The sequence below is a fragment of the Drosophila virilis genome, unplaced genomic scaffold (assembly GCF_030788295.1).
Source record: "Drosophila virilis strain 15010-1051.87 unplaced genomic scaffold, Dvir_AGI_RSII-ME tig00001507, whole genome shotgun sequence".
NCBI classification, from domain to species: domain Eukaryota; kingdom Metazoa; phylum Arthropoda; class Insecta; order Diptera; family Drosophilidae; genus Drosophila; species Drosophila virilis.
In genome coordinates, this window is record NW_027212839.1 from 450462 (window position 1) to 469234 (window position 18773).

Here is an 18773-nt window from a genome sequence, read left to right on the forward strand (position 1 = left end):
GAGTAATTTAATAATTCTTTCGCGTTACCATCCTATCACAGATTCAGTTATCATACGGTTTAACAATCGGGACTTACATGCTGGTATTGGACGATAGGTAGAAGAAAGACCGTATCCAAGACCGTAGGCTGTTGGAAAATGTGTGAGATGCTTTCGAGCCAAGCCCCGATTCCCAAAAAACGTTTGACTGTTTGTCGAGCCTATGAAATTTCTGGCGTTGACTATTGTGGGCCATTTTCTATACGCCAGACGTACATAGCTCGTCTGCCTCGTGACTAAATCGGTTCACCTGGAGCTGGTCAAGGATCTGTCGACGGTCGCAATCACATTGATACAGTGCACAAGTTTTGCATGGCTGACTCTATTAATAGAAAATTTATACCTCCTTGTTCACAGCATTTGGGAAGCAGCAGTGAGGACAGCGATCATCATTTTTATCGTGCTGTTGGCTCTTGTGTTCTCAACTTCAAAGAGCTTCGCTCTCTATAATAATTACATCTAGGCTCTTTCAGATGATCCAACAGATGTGCTCACTCCAGCTCATTTATTGATTGGTCTACCCAGCTCATCGTTCGTTGAGCCTGATGTGATGCATCTTCAATTCAATCGTCTGTGTGAAGTATACTTAATGCTGCTTCAGCAGCGCTCCAAATGGCCTATGCATCATTGATATAGTACTCGCTACTCACTCTGCAAAGCAATTGAATAAATTTTGCTCTTAAGATTGCATTTACATTAAGCTGGCACTCGTTGCTGGCTGATACGGAGTTTGGTGGCTGTCTTTGGCATGAAAGTAAGACAGATAATATTTCTTTAGCCGCTTTTCGCTCATTTACTATAGTTGTTAGTATTTCTAATATTGCTCAAAAAAGTATTCAATATATCGCAGGAACTGACTTCTGCTAACACGTGTCAGGTCTACTGGGCGGATATATTTGAGAAAAAGCATGCGGTACCGCAGTCAAGCAGTCAAACTGGAATCGACCAGGCATCTGAGATGGCTGCGGCTATTTAGGTTTAGTATATTAAAGATGCGCTGCTCAATTTGGTGCGCAAATTGAGACCGCTAACGCTCCACATATACCGTCCCCTCAGTCCTCTATCCCCTTGTATGTTCCAATAAACTTCCATTTCAAAATCCAAGATCAAAATCTATATGTTACGGGGCGAAGTGAAAATGTCTATTGACACTAAGTCCTACTGGTCATCGGATTTTTCTGTAAGCGCCGCTCGTTTCTTACGCTGGAAGTGCACCGTTAGAATTAGTTTTTACATACAGAAGTTGATATCACGCAGCTGCGTGACTCTCGGCGTCAACATTCTGAAATATTCTCTGCAGCAGAGAGTGTCTGAGGTATTCTCTGCTACGGCGGAGATTTCTGCTAAGCAGCAATTCGATAATGTACATTCTAATGCTGCGACGCTTTGGAATGGACCGCTGACATCTGCGCAAATCAGTGCGCGACATGTAATCAGCAAAGATTTACCAATATTTACTGGCAACCACAGGAATGGTTGATCTTTATCAGCAATTATGAACAAAAAAATCTCATCCGGCTTCAGAAGTGCCTCAAAGGGCAAGCCCTGGTGCGTGGAAAGCTTATGATACCAGCCAGAGTGTCGTATGCTATTGGCACATTGCGAATGCTGTATGTCCGCTCTGAAATAGTACAGCAATATAAAATTGGACTGGGGCCGGCATCGAATGTCAAATGATGGTAGTAGTTTGGCCACCTTTGATAACTGGCTGTTTAATGTAGCTATGTGCGCCACTATGGTCACGCGCTACGAGATACCACGGACTGATATCGAAAGAAGAGCTCCACGAAAACCACTAGAGAGCGAATTTTTATGCACAACACGGTAGACAACCCTGAGGGTTCGCAGCAACAGCGTTATCAACAAGAACAGTAGAGAGGTTCATGTGCGAAGTGCGCTGGTAACCACCGTCTTTCAGATTGCGACGACTTTAGAAGACGACTACAAAACAGCGGTGGGAACTTGTCAAGGAAAAGCGGCTCTGCTTTTGCCGCTTCATGCGACATCGTGCACAACAGTGTAAAACAAAGAATAAAAGGTCACGTGGATGGTTGCGAGTCAGCGCACCATGTTCTGCTACATACGCCTACCACAAGAGGTAGTAAAGATGAGCACACGGGCCAAGGTAGCAACAATCGGGCTGTCAATGGAGTCTGCCGTTATGCTTCATGGCAGATCCGCAAGTATGACACTGTTTCGATATGTTCCCATCACGCTCTACAGTAAATCAAAACGCGTGCGCGCATATGCTTTAGTAGATGAAGGAGCTGAGTGTACGCTAATAGAAAGAGCACTTGCAGACGAGTTGGAACTTGATGAACCGGCGACTCAGCTGTGGTCGAAGAGAACGAACCTGAGTCTATATCTGTGGCTGCGAGCATTTTAGCTCCAGAACATAATGCGTTGAAAAACGTGCGAACTGTAGCGAACTTGGACTTACCAGAGCAAAGTATCGAGCCACAGTTGCTTAAGTCGGAAGTATTTATCTATGCTTCCCATCCTGCCGTATAACAACGTAAAGGCTCAGCTTATTATCGGCTTGGACAACATCAAAATAACTGCACCCCTGGAGATACGAGAAGATGAAAAGCAGACTAGGATGTGCTGTATATGGCCGCCCTATGGTGGGTAAAAGCACCACGCCTCGTCTGCTACATATTTGCCAGTGCAGTGCGACGAACTGAAGAACTATTTCGCCCTGTAGTCACTAGGTGTGAGCGCTGGCTCGATGCGCTCGATGCAGATAATGGAGGCAACAACAACTTATCCGGAAGATGAAAAGCGCTGGCATACTGTCCTGCTATGGCGGTTTGATCGCATTCACATGCCCGACTCTTACCAGATGGCGGTTAAGCGCCTTAAATGTCTAGAGGCAAAGATGTTCAAAGACCCACCACTAAAGGAGTTCATGATGAACACGATGCACAACTATAAACAGAAAGGATATATCCGCCGCCCTGAAGGATAGTGAGTTGGCAGCTAACACGATGTCGTGGTTTCTTCCTATCTTTACAGTCACCAATCCGAACAAGCTAAAGACACGCTTGGTATGGGATGCAGCCGCCAAAGTTACTGGCACATCGCTGAACTATTGTTTGCTTAAAGGCCCAGATACACTAGCATCTTTGATGGCCGTATACGGCGACATACGGGAAATGTTTCATCAGGTCAAGGTGCGCCGAGAGGGCCAAGCGGCTCAGAAGTTTCTCTGGCGTGATGGAGATTCGTCGCGGTCTCCCGAAACGTACGTTATGCAAGTCATGACGTCCGGAGCATACTGCTCGCCAGCCCTAGCAAATTACTTCAAGAATCGTAATGCCGAGCGGTTCGTAGCGGATCATCCGGATGCCGTAAAGGCGATTTGCGAAAACACATTTGTAGACGACTGGCTGCAGTCGGTAGATTCAGAATCTCAAATGAAGCAGTTAGCTGAGACCGTGGCGGTTTCGAGATGCGCCACTGGACATCAAATTCAAAGCAAGTTATACAGGCGCTGGAAGACGACTGTGAGGGCTTGGACAAGCGTATCAGCGCTCAGGATGAATCGCAAGAAAAAGTCCTGGGCCTGTGGTGGCTACCTGGACAAGATCTGTTGACCTTTGTGGTAAAGCCGAACTTGCTTGCGAAAACATCTAAGAAGCGCCCAACTAAAAGACGCGTTCTAAGCGTGGTCATGTCTATTTTCGACCCGCTTGGGCTGCTAGGGTTCTGATGGGACGAAGTGGATTGGCGACACTGGCTAGATCTAGTTTTAAAGTTGAATACCGTCCGTATTCCACGGCGTACGAAGTGGGTGAGCCGAACCCAGACTGTACAAATGCAGCAGTTGTATATTTGTGGGCTGAACATGATGGCATTGCAGTTTAGCCGCCTCAAAAGCGAGAGTAGCACCTTTGAAGCCCGTGTCTATACCTCGCATGAAACTAATAGCCGCAGTCTTAGGTGTGAGACTCGCCAAATGTATCAAAAATGAAATGTCGCTACGCATACATAGACGAACATTTTGGACGGATTCAAGGGACGTGCTCTACTGGACGCACTCCGATGCTCGAAACTTCCAACAATTCGTATCGCTTCGCATTGGAGAGATTTTAGAAGAATCAGATGTGGACAGCTGGCGCTGGCGCCCATCAGCTCAAAACGTGGAAATTTACGGCTCGACCAGGTGGTTCAATTGACCACCATATTTGTATCTAGAAGAATGGCAGTGGCCACGCACAGAAAAGGGCTCGGTAATAAACATGTTATCTCATGCTGAAGAACAAGCCAATCACATCTACAGAAGATGCTGCTCCTTAAACGCAACAAAGAAATGGATATGATTTTTTTTCGAGTATGCCAAGAAGAGGAGTTTTATACTGAGATTACCTCCCTAAAGTCGGGGCGCCGCCTAAACGATCGCAAAAGCCTGCTCTTCAAGCTCTCTCCTTATATAGATGACGCGGGAATTCTACGTATTAAGGGACGGATAGAAAGTAGAGGAGGAGTTGAAGTCTGCGTAAAACGCCCGATAATTCTACCAAGACGACATCGATTGACGTATCGATTGACGTGTCAGCAGTACTGGGTCTGTAGCTTGCGAGCCTTGTTGAGAAATGTTTCCAGTGCTTGCCCAGCGTGCCGTATACGCCGCGCCCGCCTAAAGCCACAAGAGATGAGCGACCTGCCAATCGAACGACTATCGCCCAATACTCCACTGTTCACATATACCGGAGTGGATTACTTCGAACCCTACGACATTGTCGTTGGACAGCGTCGTGAGAAGCGCTGGGGTTTGCTGTTCACATCCCTCACGGTACGCGTCGTTCACCTATATGTAGCTACGTCGCTCTCAACTGATTCATACCTAGGCGCTCTGAAGTCGTTCGTGGCCAGACGCGGCTGCCCCCGCCGCATGCTGTCGGACAATGGCACAAATTTCAGAGGCGCTAGCAGAATATCAAAAAATGAAATTGAACGTATCTCGCCGGAGTTGATCGAGCGACAATATCCGGAACTGGAGTTTACCTTTATTCCACCAGGATCACCCCACATGGGAGAATCGTGGGAACGAATGGTGCGTTCCACAAAGTCAACACTGTCGGAGATCCTGGCACACTCTGGGCAGAGAGGAGGTGCTATGAGCAGCATTCGCAGACATAGAAAGCATGCTCAACTCAACTTCTGACTCCGAAGCCCTGGCTCCGAACCATTTTCTTATAGGTCACTCAAGCGGATTGCGTGGCTCACGGGACCGAGACTTATCTAGCTTGGCACGAGACTTCCGAGTCGCCAGCCAATTGGCTGACCAATTTTGGAAGAGATGGTTGAGCGAGTATCTGCCCACACTCACCAAACGTACTAAGTGGTTCCAACCGCCAATCGAACCAATATCAGTGAATGACATCGTCAATATAGTGGACAATGGTGCCAAACGAAACTATTGGACAAGAGGAGTGGTAGTCGACGTGCAATGTTCGAAAGGCGACCAGGTCCGAAGCGCCGTGGTGCGAACCGCCGATGGAATTATAACTCGCCCCGCAGTCAAGCTAGCTAAGCTTGACATTAAAGTTGGTAACACACTGTACGGGCGTTCGTGAATTACAGGGTGGGGAATGTTACGAGGCGAATCGAAAATGTCTGTTGTCACTTAGTCCTACTGCGCATCGCATTTTTCTGTAAGCGGCGCTCGCTTCTTACGCTGGAAGTGCACCGTTAGAATTAGTTTTTACATACAGAAGTCGATATCACGCAGCTGCACCATTTGCCTGAGCAGAAGTATATGAAAAGATAAGCGCGTGTGGAGCACGAATGTAAGTCTCATAAACTTGTTAAATATATATAGATCATTAAATAATGAAAGATAACAAAGATTTCAGCCAATCGTACGTAGCGAATAGAATCGTGCGTATCGTACATCGAATCGAATATTCTTTCTTTTCGACGCTAGAAATCCCTGCCAAATACGCGCCCGGCGCGACTCTCGGCGTCAACACTATCCATAAGCAAACATCAATCATAGCTTGGAATGAAGACCGTTCTTTTAGAAATCGCAGTCCAGCTTGTAAATTGTGATCAAAGTAGAACTATCCCATCCGTCACTACTCAAGATTTTTCCAAATGCCCATCAATGAGCGGACAAGTTGTATCAAGCAGCCAAAACTATGTTTGAGCTTTCTCGCGAGGGACCATTAAATTTGTTGAGGCCCACTTGTTAAAAGGTTATGGGGAACGAGATGGATAACGCAAACCTTACACGAATTATTAAGCTTATTTACCAAGTGTTGAATTTTGAAAGATATAGAACGCATAACGCGGATAACTATTGTGTGTGACAGGTGTGATTGTATCGCAATGTATGGAAAAAGGATAGGCTACCATAATAATTAATTTACCATACCGGATAGCGGACACAGCACTATTGTTATCGCTCTGTTGCGTAAGTTATGTGGACATGAGTTGGCTGCTGTTTGCAGCACTTGAAAGAACGACCAACGCATCATAACTCGCGTAACGCCCTTCCCAAGTCCTTTCTTTTTGCTATAAGCCACTCTGGTACAACCACCATCAACTTTTAGCTATCAGATCCGGGGGTGGATTACCGAGACTAGCTGTTAAAGAATAACTGCTGACAGTTTGGCCAAAAAAACCGATCCCCATAATTATAGCCGCAGAAGGGATACAGTTTTACCCGGAGCAACATTTGATTTGGACGTTCGAAGGAGGCATCACAAAAGACGTGCACTTGAACCTTTCTTGATAGTGAAAATCGGATCCATCTTTGAAGCCAGAGTTCCTGCATTAAGAGCGTTGCTTAGATGATAAATGTAGATATCTATCAGTGTGGCAAAAGGAATACTTCCTTACTGTCTCCTTTTGTAAGCTTCTGCGTCGCCCGATATATGTATGCAGAAAACTAAGTGGTTTCTGGAGACAACTGCGCAATTTGTTGTAAATATCAAATGGTTATCGACGATGGACGAATCTGGCCTGGTAAAGAGAACACAGAATCGGTCAGCCGTTTTGCCACCCCCTAGGAATGCTTCACTGGGGCTACTAACTTTTTCAGAAAATTAATTTCTGCGCACAAGTTTCACGATTGCCAACAAGCAAGCGGTAGTCGCTACGTAGCTTAAGGAAACTACTTGTAATCGAGCCTGTATTACTTATTTATTCAAGGGAAGCAGCAAGAGATGAATCCTAGGAAGGTTTCGAGCTTTATCACTGTAGCAGTTTGATAAAAGCTTTCATCCGGTGTATTATTTAGAGAAGAAAAACTACAGTGACTAAATCTAAGTCTAAGTCACAGTTACTACCTAAATGTTAAAGCAGCACGCCTCGGACTCAATAAGTTTCGACACTATTTGTTGGGGATTTAATTTAATCTTGCTACTTGCCGCACCAGTTGTATTATTTTCACATCATAGTCAAGGGTGACACGCCATTACGAGCGCTGCACTTCGATCAATTGGGTTCAATGGACGCAACAGCTAAGCAGATGGTAGACGCGTTTGAAGACGCCGGCGTTTGAGGTTATATTTGGAACTAAAATGAAGAGTCAAGCTAAAGAACGACTGTTAAAGGTAATCAACGAGCACATAGAGGTGCAATTTAATGACAAGCGATAGAAGCTTCGTTACCAAGTGAAATACACCATCCATATACCTGCAAGAATGACAAAACCGTAGATTTAGGCACGGATACAGAGTGAAAGATCTGATAGGTATCAAGAGGACACAGCTTCTTAGAAGAAGTAGGTTGGCCAGCGAATATCTAGACCCTATGAAGTTAGCAAAGTCAAAGTAAGGTTGGGTCTGCAAGGGTATCAGATCTTCGGCGGGCCGAAGATAGCCTTTCTTTCTTGTTTCCTATTCGATCGGAATATAACTCGTTTTCAAATATGTTTGCTTAACTGCATTTCATGGGGTTTTCACCCTTTTACAAAAATGTATTTCTTCTTTGTAATAAATGAGGCTGAAAGATTAAGTGAATGACATTTCGCCCTCAAATTCATTTTCAAGGATCTATATGAATATTATTTGAGACGTGTTTCTACAAGAACTTAACAAATACGTGTTTTGGATTTTTCACTTCGATTTGGATATTTCACTTAAGTATTATGGAAAAATATGGAAAAAGCGTTTGTATGAAACTTTTAAGAGTACGGTTCCGATCGTTTCACACTTTTCCAAAAATGTATTCCTCATTGGTGGAAATGAGAGGCAAAGATTTGGATGGACGTTTCGCCCACAAATTAATTTTTAACGATCTATATGCAAACTCATTTGAGACGTGTTTCACATTTTTCGCAATATGTAAACTCCTTCGGCAGAAATGCGACTTAAATCATTTGAAATTCCAACCACAACTGTGGTAAATTGGCAGAAAACAACAAACGTCCTACTACGAAAGTTCTTTGTTTACCGTACGATCAGTCTAAATATCAGTTTCAAAGCTAGTATATAATACACACGAACGTATAATTTCCTGGCGGAACATTAAAATAAAAATTTTGTATCGTGCACCAAAAGTTTACTGCTTAATGCTTATTATGGCATGTGTCACGAAATAAATAATAACAAGAAAGAAAGGCTATCTTGGAGACGCCGAAGATCTAATATCCTTGCAGACCCAACCTTTTTAAATTGCTTATAGAGGTTTGCCCGAATCTAAGAAGCACAGGGAAAATAGTAAATGCCGAGTTTTGCAAGATATCTTGACAAACAAAGCAGGTTTTTAATCAAAAACCTAGTTTTCGACTGATCGTTCTTATGGCAGATGTATAATATAGTCGTCCGATGTAAATAAGATTTTGCAAAAATGAAGGGAGCTTAGTGAAACCTTTAAATGCCGCGCTTAATCAAAATGCCTTGAATGACAAAAAAGTTTTCCATACAACAAACTAATTTTCGACCGATCGTTCCTATGGCAGCTATATGATGTAGTGTACCGATCTTAATAAGATTTTCCATTTATATGGAGAGCATAGTAGAACTAATACATGTTGAGTTTAGTCAAGATCCCTTGAAAAACAAAATGTTTTTTATACAACCTAATTTTCGATCGATCGTTCCTATGGCAGATATATGATATAGTGGTCCGATCTTAATAGGATTTTGTATATAAATAAGGAGTATAGTAAAACTAATAAATACCGAGATTGGTCAAGATACCTTGATAAACAAAATGTTTTTTCATACAACTTAACTTTCGACCGTTCCTATGGCAGCTATGATATAGTGGTCCGATCTTAAAAGGATTTTCCATATATATGAAGAGTATAGGGAATCTAACAAATGCCCGGTTTAATGAATATATCTTTTTAAACTACATTTTTTTTCATACAACAACTCAATTTTCGACCGATCATTCCTATGGCTGCTATATGATATAGTGTTCAGATCCAGCTAGGTTTCACATATGTTCTGCGTGCAACAGAAACAGGGACTTTTGCAAAGTTTCATTAAGATAGCTTGAAAACTGAGAGACTAGTTCGCATAGAAACAGACAGACGGTCAGACGGACAGATGGACAGACAGACAGACTTTATCGACTCGACTGATGATGCTGATCAAGATTATGGGATCGGAGATGTCTCCTTTTATACGTTTCACATTTCAAGGTTTTTAAAAGCTAAGCTAACGTGTAAAAGCTAACCTCAGACCGGCAAAGATACATACTCGCGGAATCCTCACCAAGGCCAGCATCCGACTTAACGACGCACTTTTCACCGGTGCCAACCCCGAAGGGTAAGCTAAGAAGCGGGCACGGGCAAGATAGCGCCCACATCATCCGAGTGAGTCCGTTTAATAACGTCCTTCCTCTTACCGAGAAACGGGAAGAGTCAGAAGCAGACTCATGATTTAGCCCTCTGAAAGAGAAAAGATTTTGAGATATTTAAATAGAGTTCATGTTAGCCTTATGTGTACATACGCAGATATATGTATCTTTATATATGTTACATTTTAAGACAAAACGTCATTGAACTCCGTCTGCCAAATAAATACAAAAAAGTAGATTATCGTTAGACATACATTTGTCTTATCGCCCTTACCGTCCCAACTAGAGAGCTCTTTAAGCAGGCAAGCTTTATTTAGGGCATTAAGCGCATTAACACGCATATGCACTTACCACTCGACATAAATTTCTTACCCCAATTGGTGGAACAACCTTCATCTTTTTATACCCTGAACCCATTAAAAATGGGTATAAGGGTATATTGTATTTGTGCGAAATCCAAATGTATGTAACAGGCAGAAGGAAGCATCTCCGACCCCATAAAGTATATATATTCTTGATCAGCATCAATAGCCGAGTCGATCTAGCCATGTCCGTCTGTCTGTCCGTCCGTCCGTCCGACCGTCCGTCCGTTCGTCCGTCCGTATGTATGAACGCAAGGATCTCAGTACCTATAAGAGCTAGAGACGTAAAATTATAGATTTAGATGCTCCTAGTTCCCGCGCAGATCGAGTTTGTTTCCGATAATCGATAACTTACTCCGTTTCCAAGCAATCGATAAAAATCGATGTCGATATCCTGTTTTGTGGGCAATTTTTGTAAATAATAAGACCTAGAGTCACCAAACTTGACATATAAGTAGCTTCTAAAATAGAATATATATATGCATTTGATGTTGGAAGATGAGGGTTCAGGGTATACCCTAGTCGGGAGCTTCCGACTAGAACCTCTTACTTGATTATTCGTAAATTTTCCATTTTTTTCCGTTCTATTATCTATTGAATTCAATGTTGTTAAAAATATTTTAATATCCATTGTGAATAACAATAAGATAATACAAATAATTCTACGCACCTGTTAAGACTGAGAAGATATGTCCGCTTACATAAAATTCTAAATACGGAGTGGAGACATCCTGTAAGGAGATAATGATTTCATTATAGAAATAAAATTAATTGTTAATAATTATAAGCAATGATGGAGATTAGGTGCTCGCCTCAGGTAAGGCGGCTACGCTGGGTCCGGAGCCGGGAGCCTATCTGAAGAAGTAAAGAGGATTAATAGTGTCTTTTTTCTTCTTTTATATTGTAAAGGTGCTACTGGCCGGGGTATAACTCTCAGTCTTACCAGGTCTATCGAGCTACAAGATATTTATAATTTCGCTGGGAGGGAGGGCTTAAGGGGGAAGGGTGGTGAGTATCCTGACCAGACCAAGCCTAGCTATATTTCTGCACGCCAGCACTACCGGGTCGTGGCCTTGTACCAACCACACTAGCGGGCCGTGGCCTCACGCCAACTCCACTACCCAAACTCTCTATCGGGCCGTGGCCTCGTACCACTACTCTATCGGGCCGGAGCCTGGCACCAACTCCACTATCGGGCCGGAGCCTCGCGCCAACTCCACTGCCCAAACGCTCTATCGGGCCGTGGCGTCGTACCACCACTCTATCGAAAAACCAACCGGTAATGCCCACCCCGGGGCCACAATCTCGTACCACATGCTCTTGATCGAGGTTAGGTCGAACGCCGATTAATTGCGATGTTAAGGTAAGCCAGGTTACCAGAAAACTAAGAATTATCCGGTTTCTTCTTGATAAATATAACATATGTACTTTATACACTCCCCACTTATTGTTACTTTATAGTACCTCACGAGCTAAACCCTGCCGCACTGTTTTCTGAAGCCCTAGCGCTCCGCTGTACACTCTATGACCTTCCTCGTCTCACAATGTACGTCTACTCACCCTTAAGTTCGTTCCAAAGTCCATGCGCGATCGCACGGTAAGCTATGCGCTTACCTCGTCCGCTCCTCGTCCTCTGTTGACGGGTTCCATCCCGCTAAGAGTTCTGAACTGCGGTTCGGCGGGTGTGTCCGGCCGAGGGGGAGATATCTTCTATTCCGCTTCTTCTACCGCCTCTACTGCCCCGACCTCCTGCACTGGTGGTGTGTGCTGCTCTGTTGTGAGCGGTACGGGCTTTTCCACGTCTCACCGGTCGCGGTTGGGGTTGCCGGCCCTGATGACTGTGCCGAGTGGGATGCGAGGGGCGGAGATGTGGGCTTTTCCGCGTAGGGTGGCGAGTTTCGTGCGAATGTCGTTCTCTTTGGTAGTACCCGCGTCACCGACGGTGGTCGCGCGGGTGGCGTCCGGCTCCCGGCCCGGGGAAAGGCTCGGTGTCTCCGCAGCTGACGTCTTCGTCTGACGAGATGCTTATTATTTCGGGTTCCATCTGTAAATTCAGCTTATTGGTTAACTTACTCGTTACTTATTTGTTAATGCCGTATCCTCTCAGTTCGGCTCACATTTTACTAGGCCTATTCTCAATTATGTTATTAGTGTTAGTCTTATCTAAACTTTATTATAATTGTTTCGTTGGGCGACGGGTGTCGCTCTCACCCTTGCCTACTCGTGGGCATTTACGTGCACTGGATCTTCGTCTTCTTCGTCGCCCGTCGCCTTTTGGTAGAATGGTTTCAACTGTGAAATGTTGGCCACCCTCTTCTTATGCTCGCCTGATTTCACCAGCCGTACAATATTGAGGGACTTGAATTTGACGACCCTGTAGGGACCGTCAGCATGCGACCAGCCCTTTCAGTTGCTCACTCTTGAATTTTTGACAGTCTTCGCAACATCTCACGTTTCTGGCGGCATCGCGGAACATACCCAGCGAGTAGTACCGCTGGGCTAACCTCGACACCGTTTTCCTGACACCTTGTTGTCCGGCCGTGAGAGCATCATGACATTCCCGCAGTACCCTCTGGCGTTGAGCACTGCCTATGCATAGTTTCCAGGGGATGTAGTCCTCATCGTCTATCCGGTGACCCAAATGCCTATATAGCTGTCCGTTTTCCTCGATGTTATCCGGGAACTTGGCTGGCTCTTCGGCGATTCTGGCACGCATACTCGCGACCCATTTGCAGGGGCCCTCGCCCACCACTGCATGCTGACAAGTCTCTAGAGGATGCCTCGCTAGCGCATCGGTCACGACGTTAAGCTTCCCTCGTCGATAATAGACGTCAAATTGGAACTGTTGCAGCTCTAAAGCCCATCGCGCGATTTTTCCGGACGGACTCTCGATCGAGTTGAGTCACTTGAGTGCTAGACGGTCAGTTATCACGTTGAACCGGTACCCTTCGAAGTAGCAGCGCAACGGATCGACCACACGCCGAGTGTAGACCAAATCGCATCACACGCCATTGGAAAAGACCTCTTCCAGGGACTGTGAACGCCGCACACTCCCGACTATCGGCTGCTATCGGTATCTGCCAGTACCCGTGCTTCAAATCCATAGTGGAGATTAACCGGGCGTGACGCAACCGCTTCAGGATGTGGTTAATACGAGCCACCGGATAAGCGTCCGGAATGGAATGCCCGTTGAGTTGTCGGTATTTGGCGGTTGGCATTTGCCCGGATCAGCTCATCCACTTGTTCGTCGATCACCCTCTGCATGGCCGGATTCTTGGGATAGTATCTCTGTTTTAACGGCTTGTTATCATTCAGCCGGATTCTGTGCTCTGCGATGTGTGAGACTCCCCGCAGAACCTCGAAGAGAGCCAGATCCGCTGGCCACTCCGGCTCTTCGATGCCGTTCTCGCGCCCTCCTGGCACCACTTCGACTCCAGACAGAACTCCATGACCGCTCGATTCTGGCAGTCGCTCCTGGCCCCCTGTGTCCGTGTGGATTCTGACCACTGCTCCTACCCCGTCCCTTCCTTGGCACGTTCCCTTCCTCCGACTCCCTCTGTCGCCGAGCAGGCGCTCCCATTTTCAAAACCTGGGAGGCCTTCCTCCGGATCCCTCAGTAGCCGAGCAGGGGCTCCCCTTTCATGACCTGGGAGGCTTTTCTCTGACTTCTCGCTCGTTCCTGGGCCCACGCCCGGTGTCGTCACTGCTTCTAGAACCTGTTTTGCCTCGCCGCAGCGTATTGTAGTGCACATTGCACCCAAGTAATCCATACCCAGGATTACGAGGTCCAACATTGAGGGCATGGTGACCATCGTCATGCTTTTTTCCCTAAGCTGACGTCTACTCTCAATGCTTTCTCCACCTCTATGGTGGACCCAGACGGATGCGTGCCTGTATTTCCTCCGCTCTTCCCCGAATCGTCCACTTGCGTACACAGTCTTCACTCATGAAGCTACGAGTGGCTCCCGTATCGATCGTGGCAGGCATCGTCCGCCGATCTCTACCGTAGCGACGATTCGACCACCGTCCACCTTCAGCGGGTGTCCTACTACTGCGTTCCGTGTGTATCGGCGCCGAACCGATCCTGGTGCGGGCGACGCCGTTGCCCTAGACGGAAAAGCTTGGGGGCGCCTTCTCACGCACGTACAGTTGGGAGCTCCTGAGGTCAGACTCCGACATTTGACGTGGCTGCCCGCCAACGTCGGGTGGGACGCCCCATGATGGTGGCTTAAGAATGGCGAATGACCGCCATCCTGCACGTAGGGGGACAGCCGCTTACGTAGCTCCTCCACGTGCCCCTCTTTTTCCAGCCCAAACTCCTGAGCGAGCGCCACTAACTCCTCTTTGCATCGCTGGTGAATCCAACGGACGCCTAGCCCCTTGGCACTCACCTGCCTCCATTCTTTATTATATACCTCCTTGGTAGCCGACGTTGCTGTTTCCGTCTCTTGCTGTTTTAGGTGTTCCGTCGCTCCTTTTATTATTTCTCTCTTTTTTTGATCAGTTGGTGTCTTTTGCACTTTATCGCCAATCTTACTCAGCCACTTTTGTTCCTTTTAGTTTTCTCTTTATTTTGCCTTTATATCTTCCACCAAACAAAGATACAAAAAAATTCCTCACTTTGTCGCTGCCTTCGCCTTTATTGTACCTTATTATACCTTGGTTTATGCTAGTGTACTTAACTGTTTGTTTTATTTCTTTTATTTATTTTTGCTTAATTAATTTTATTTATAAAAAATTTTATTTTTATCCACTTATTTTTAGTTATCTTTAGCCATTTCACGAAATAAAAAAAAATAATTCTCTTGACGTTCTTGACACTTTAACCCGCGTTCGTTTGATTCGTTTGGCGCTTGTTCTGTTCTTATTGTTCACTTCGTTCGCATTCAATCTTAAAATGCGACCACCTCACTGCCCCCGACAACTGTACTGACGAATTCAACTTTTCACCGCGCGTGAGTTGAATTTGTCCCACTGTACAGCCGCTGCCACGACGCATTAACAGCCCTTCGACGCCGACGTCGACTGCGCCGCGCGTTTGTGCACCAGGGTGCGAGCGTGATCTCGACGTCGCCCGTCTGGCGCGCGCGCGCTAAACTTTTACGACCGACCGTTATGTTTTCGTCTCCTTGCTTTGCGTGCTAGATTTTTGCAAGCATTTTCGTCACTAAAAATCTCCACGTGTTCATTTTCTGCCTCTGCCTAACACAGGGTATAAAAATGTTCGCTGGGGTATACTGGACTACTGGACTACTTTCCCTCTAGGTTATACCCGACAAAAAATACCCCTTTTTAAAAAAAAAATACTTTTTTTTTTTAAACACTTTTTTGGGCATGGTTGCGGGCTTGAATCCGCTGACATGCCACACTACTGGCCGGGGTATAACTTTCAGTCCTACCAGGTCTAGCGAGTTACAAGATATTTATAATTTGGCTGGGAGGTAAGGCTTAAGGGGAAGGGGGGTGAGTATCCTGACCAGACCAAGCCTAGCTATATTTCTGCACGCCTGCACTACCGGGTCGTGGCCTCGTACCAACTACACTAGCGGGCCGTGGCCTCATGCCAACTCCACTACCCAAACTCTCTATCGGGGCGGGGCCTCGTACCACTACTCTATCGGGCCGGAGCCTCGCCCCAACTCCACTGCCCAAACGCTCTATCGGGCCGTGGCCTCGTACCACTACTCTATCGAAAAACCAACCGGTAATGCCCACCCCGGGGCCACAATCTCGTACCACATGCTCTTGATCGAGGTTAGGTCGAACGCCGATTAATTCCGATGTTAAGGTAAGCCAGGTTACCAGAAAACTAAGAATTATCCGGTTTCTTCTTGATAATTATAACATATGTACTTTATTCACTCCCCGCTTATTGCTACTTTATAGTACCTCACGAGCTAAACCCTGCCGTACTGCTTTCTGAAGCCCTAGCGGTCCGCTGTACACTCTATGACCTTCCTCGTCTCACAATGCACGTCTACTCACCTTTAGCGTTCTATTCAAGGACCTGGCGCGATCGCCGTCAAGCTATGCGCTTGCCTCGGCCGCTCAACTTCGCCGCGAGCTTTCGTAACTTCGCCTCGGAGCTTTCGCTCTTCGCCGCCGAATTGGAGTTGCGCTCCTAATGCGGTGTTGAGCAACCGATCAACAACGTACGGTTGCAGCGGCAGCCTGTTAAATTAAAATTCGCTTTTATAACTTTCGTGGGTCCTTCCCTCTTTACACACTAATATAATTGTTGATTATAATATAAATAAACACTGCGGCTTATAATATTGTCGGCTCCTTGCCTCCTTGCCATGGGAACGATGGCTCCTCGCCAAGAAAACTGTGGGGCGGCAGACCTAAGTAGCCGCCTCACAATATTAACGTCTTATCCTTGTTGTTTACATTTTTGGCTCTTACACCTGGTCTACTAGTGTAGTTCATTTATTAGAAGTTCCTGATGTTTGATGTTATCGATTTTGTAGTTCATTATGGAAAGTGTTTTGTGGATCTGTCTTACTACAGAAGTTGATACATGACCTTTTGCTTTTATGGCTTAAAGTCGCGAATGGTCATATTAAAAATGATTGGAAATTGTACTTTTATATGATCATATTTTAAGAAAAGTGACGACATTAAATTTAGATAAAGACACGCTGGATTATATAATATCATAAAAAACAAAAACAAATTTAAATAGACCGACAGCACACCTTATTTTAATATCCTCTATCTACGGTAACAAACAAATAATTCTTATAATATTTTGAATCACAGGTTATTTTTTTTTTAAATCATTCACTCTTTGCAAACGTCTAAATTTATTGTTTATTTTTGTTTGTAATTTTTTCTTAGCTATGAGCCAGACTTTTAATATATCAACAGAATATACACGACTAAAGCAGTTACAAACAATTCCAAATAACCCGATGAGCCGCCTTTTTGAAATGGTATTAATTAAGCGGGAATGCTACATTAATGATTTATGGGAACTAGTGGGCTACGAAACAGTATCAACCCGTGATGATACACGCAATGAACTGGAGCGCGCAATAGAATGGCTTCTTAAACGACTGGCTGCCTTAGATGTTGTAGCCTTTGGTGAGCACATGGGCATGCAAATACTACCAGATTGCTTAAAAATCATACGTATGCCCAAAGTTATTATTGGAGTTCTTAAGCATTGTGCAAACAAGCCAACTATTCTAGTGTATGGTAACCTTGATGTGGAGGAAGCATTATTAGATGACGGTTGGGTTACAGATCCTTTTGTCATGGCGGAGATTGGAAATTATTTATATGGGCGAGGTGTGGCCCTCGATAAAGGACCACTGATGTGCTGGTTAAACGCTATTCAAGCATATCGTGATGCTGGCTTGCGACTTCCTATTAATTTAGTATTTCTTATTGAAAGCATGGCGCACAGTGGCAGTCTGGGCCTGCAGGATGTCTTACAGCAGCGTATCAGTTTTTTTCGCGAAGTATCCTGTGTTGTAATGGCTACTCGACGTTGGCAAAGCAATGTTACACCATGTATTGTATATGGTTCTAGAGGATTGGTATACTATCATTTGGAGGTTGAATGCGCCAATCGGTCTTTAAGTAGTTGTGAGCACTCTGGAACCTTGTTTGAGGCACTTCCTGATCTATTTTATTTGTTAAGCTCGCTTGTTGATTGTCAAATGCACATTCTTTTCGAAGGAACGCTGGAATCATTACAAATTGATAGAAATGTGTTTCGTTTCACAGAATTCAATTATCACGAGTTTGGTCAGAGTCTCGATGTCCAAGACCTGCCGCATCAAGCACAGAAGCAGGCGGCGTTGGCTGAAAACTGGGTCACGCCTCATTTATCAATACATGGAATTGAAGGTGCTAATGCCGAGAACAATGTACGTTTTATCATCCCACATAAAGTGACTGGAAAATTTTCAATTTCGATGGCACCCAATCAAAATTCTGCGCAGGTAACCCATGCCTTGCAGCAGCATCTTGGAAATGTGTGGGTACGAAGAAATTCTCCCAATAAGATGAAATTATGCGAAAAATTAGTAATACCTTCTTGGAACGGTCGCTGCGATAGTCCTGAATACAAGGCTGCTTTTCGCGCCATGACTCAAACTTACGAAATAAGTCCCAACTTTATTCGAGATGGTGGTGCCCTTATGGCTCCTTCACTCTTTCAACATTATTTACAGAAGAATGTGTTAGTTCTGCCTATTGCAAAGAATGATTGTGGTGGTTCTCCTGTTAACGAGAGAATAAGTACTCAAAACTATATTATGGGTGCCCAGCTTATGGCCGCTTTCATGTGGGAGTATGGAGAAAGTTTTCATCAGGTTGAGGATGTTAAATAGGATTTACTGTTGCGCTAAAAATACATTGTGTTAAGAAAAATATAGATAAGGTATATCCCGCTACACTTAATTGAATTTATTGAATGGGGTGGCAAAATCCGGGAGAAAAGCTAAAAAAACTAACAAAGATCATATAGGGATACAAATACTGCAAGGTATTGTTAAGAAATTCCCTATAAGAGTCATCTCCCAATATATTCGGGGTATTCCTCCAATGTAATAAATGTACAGTAACCCAATTAACGCATGATGATTGTCTGAATTCACTTTG

The 18773-nt window shown here is 44.9% G+C and overlaps 3 protein-coding genes across 3 annotated transcripts; all 3 read left to right on the top strand.

Moving 5' to 3' along the window:
• Nucleotides 1-3026: 3026 nt before the first annotated feature.
• Nucleotides 3027-3635, top strand: LOC138911537 (uncharacterized). The gene has a single exon (XM_070210871.1). It carries the CDS (start codon nt 3027-3029, stop codon nt 3633-3635), a length of 609 nt encoding a protein of 202 aa, XP_070066972.1.
• A 1058-nt stretch (nt 3636-4693) lies between these two features.
• On the top strand, nt 4694-5618 carry LOC138911538 (uncharacterized). The gene is made up of 2 exons (XM_070210872.1): nt 4694-5153; nt 5242-5618. The coding sequence occupies exons 1-2, from the start codon at nt 4694-4696 to the stop codon at nt 5616-5618; spliced, it is 837 nt and encodes a 278-aa protein (XP_070066973.1).
• Nucleotides 5619-16944: 11326 nt separating this feature from the next.
• LOC6635996 (cytosolic non-specific dipeptidase) lies at nt 16945-18567 on the top strand. The gene has a single exon (XM_015168724.3). The coding sequence runs from the start codon at nt 17003-17005 to the stop codon at nt 18500-18502; it is 1500 nt and encodes a 499-aa protein (XP_015024210.1). The 5' UTR covers nt 16945-17002; the 3' UTR covers nt 18503-18567.
• The last annotated feature ends 206 nt before the right edge of the window (nt 18568-18773 follow it).

What these genes read in the sequence shown, in the direction of transcription:
- LOC138911537 (XM_070210871.1), top strand. Translation starts at nt 3,027, where the DNA reads ATGTCGTGGTTTCTTCCTATCTTTACAGTCACCAATCCGAACAAGCTA.
- LOC138911538 (XM_070210872.1), top strand. Translation starts at nt 4,694, where the DNA reads ATGAGCGACCTGCCAATCGAACGACTATCGCCCAATACTCCACTGTTC. An exon ending in ACACTCTGGGCAGAGAGGAG is followed by an intron (nt 5,154 to 5,241) that starts GTGCTATGAGCA and finishes ATTTTCTTATAG; the next exon opens with GTCACTCAAGCGGATTGCGT.
- LOC6635996 (XM_015168724.3), top strand. Translation starts at nt 17,003, where the DNA reads ATGAGCCAGACTTTTAATATATCAACAGAATATACACGACTAAAGCAG.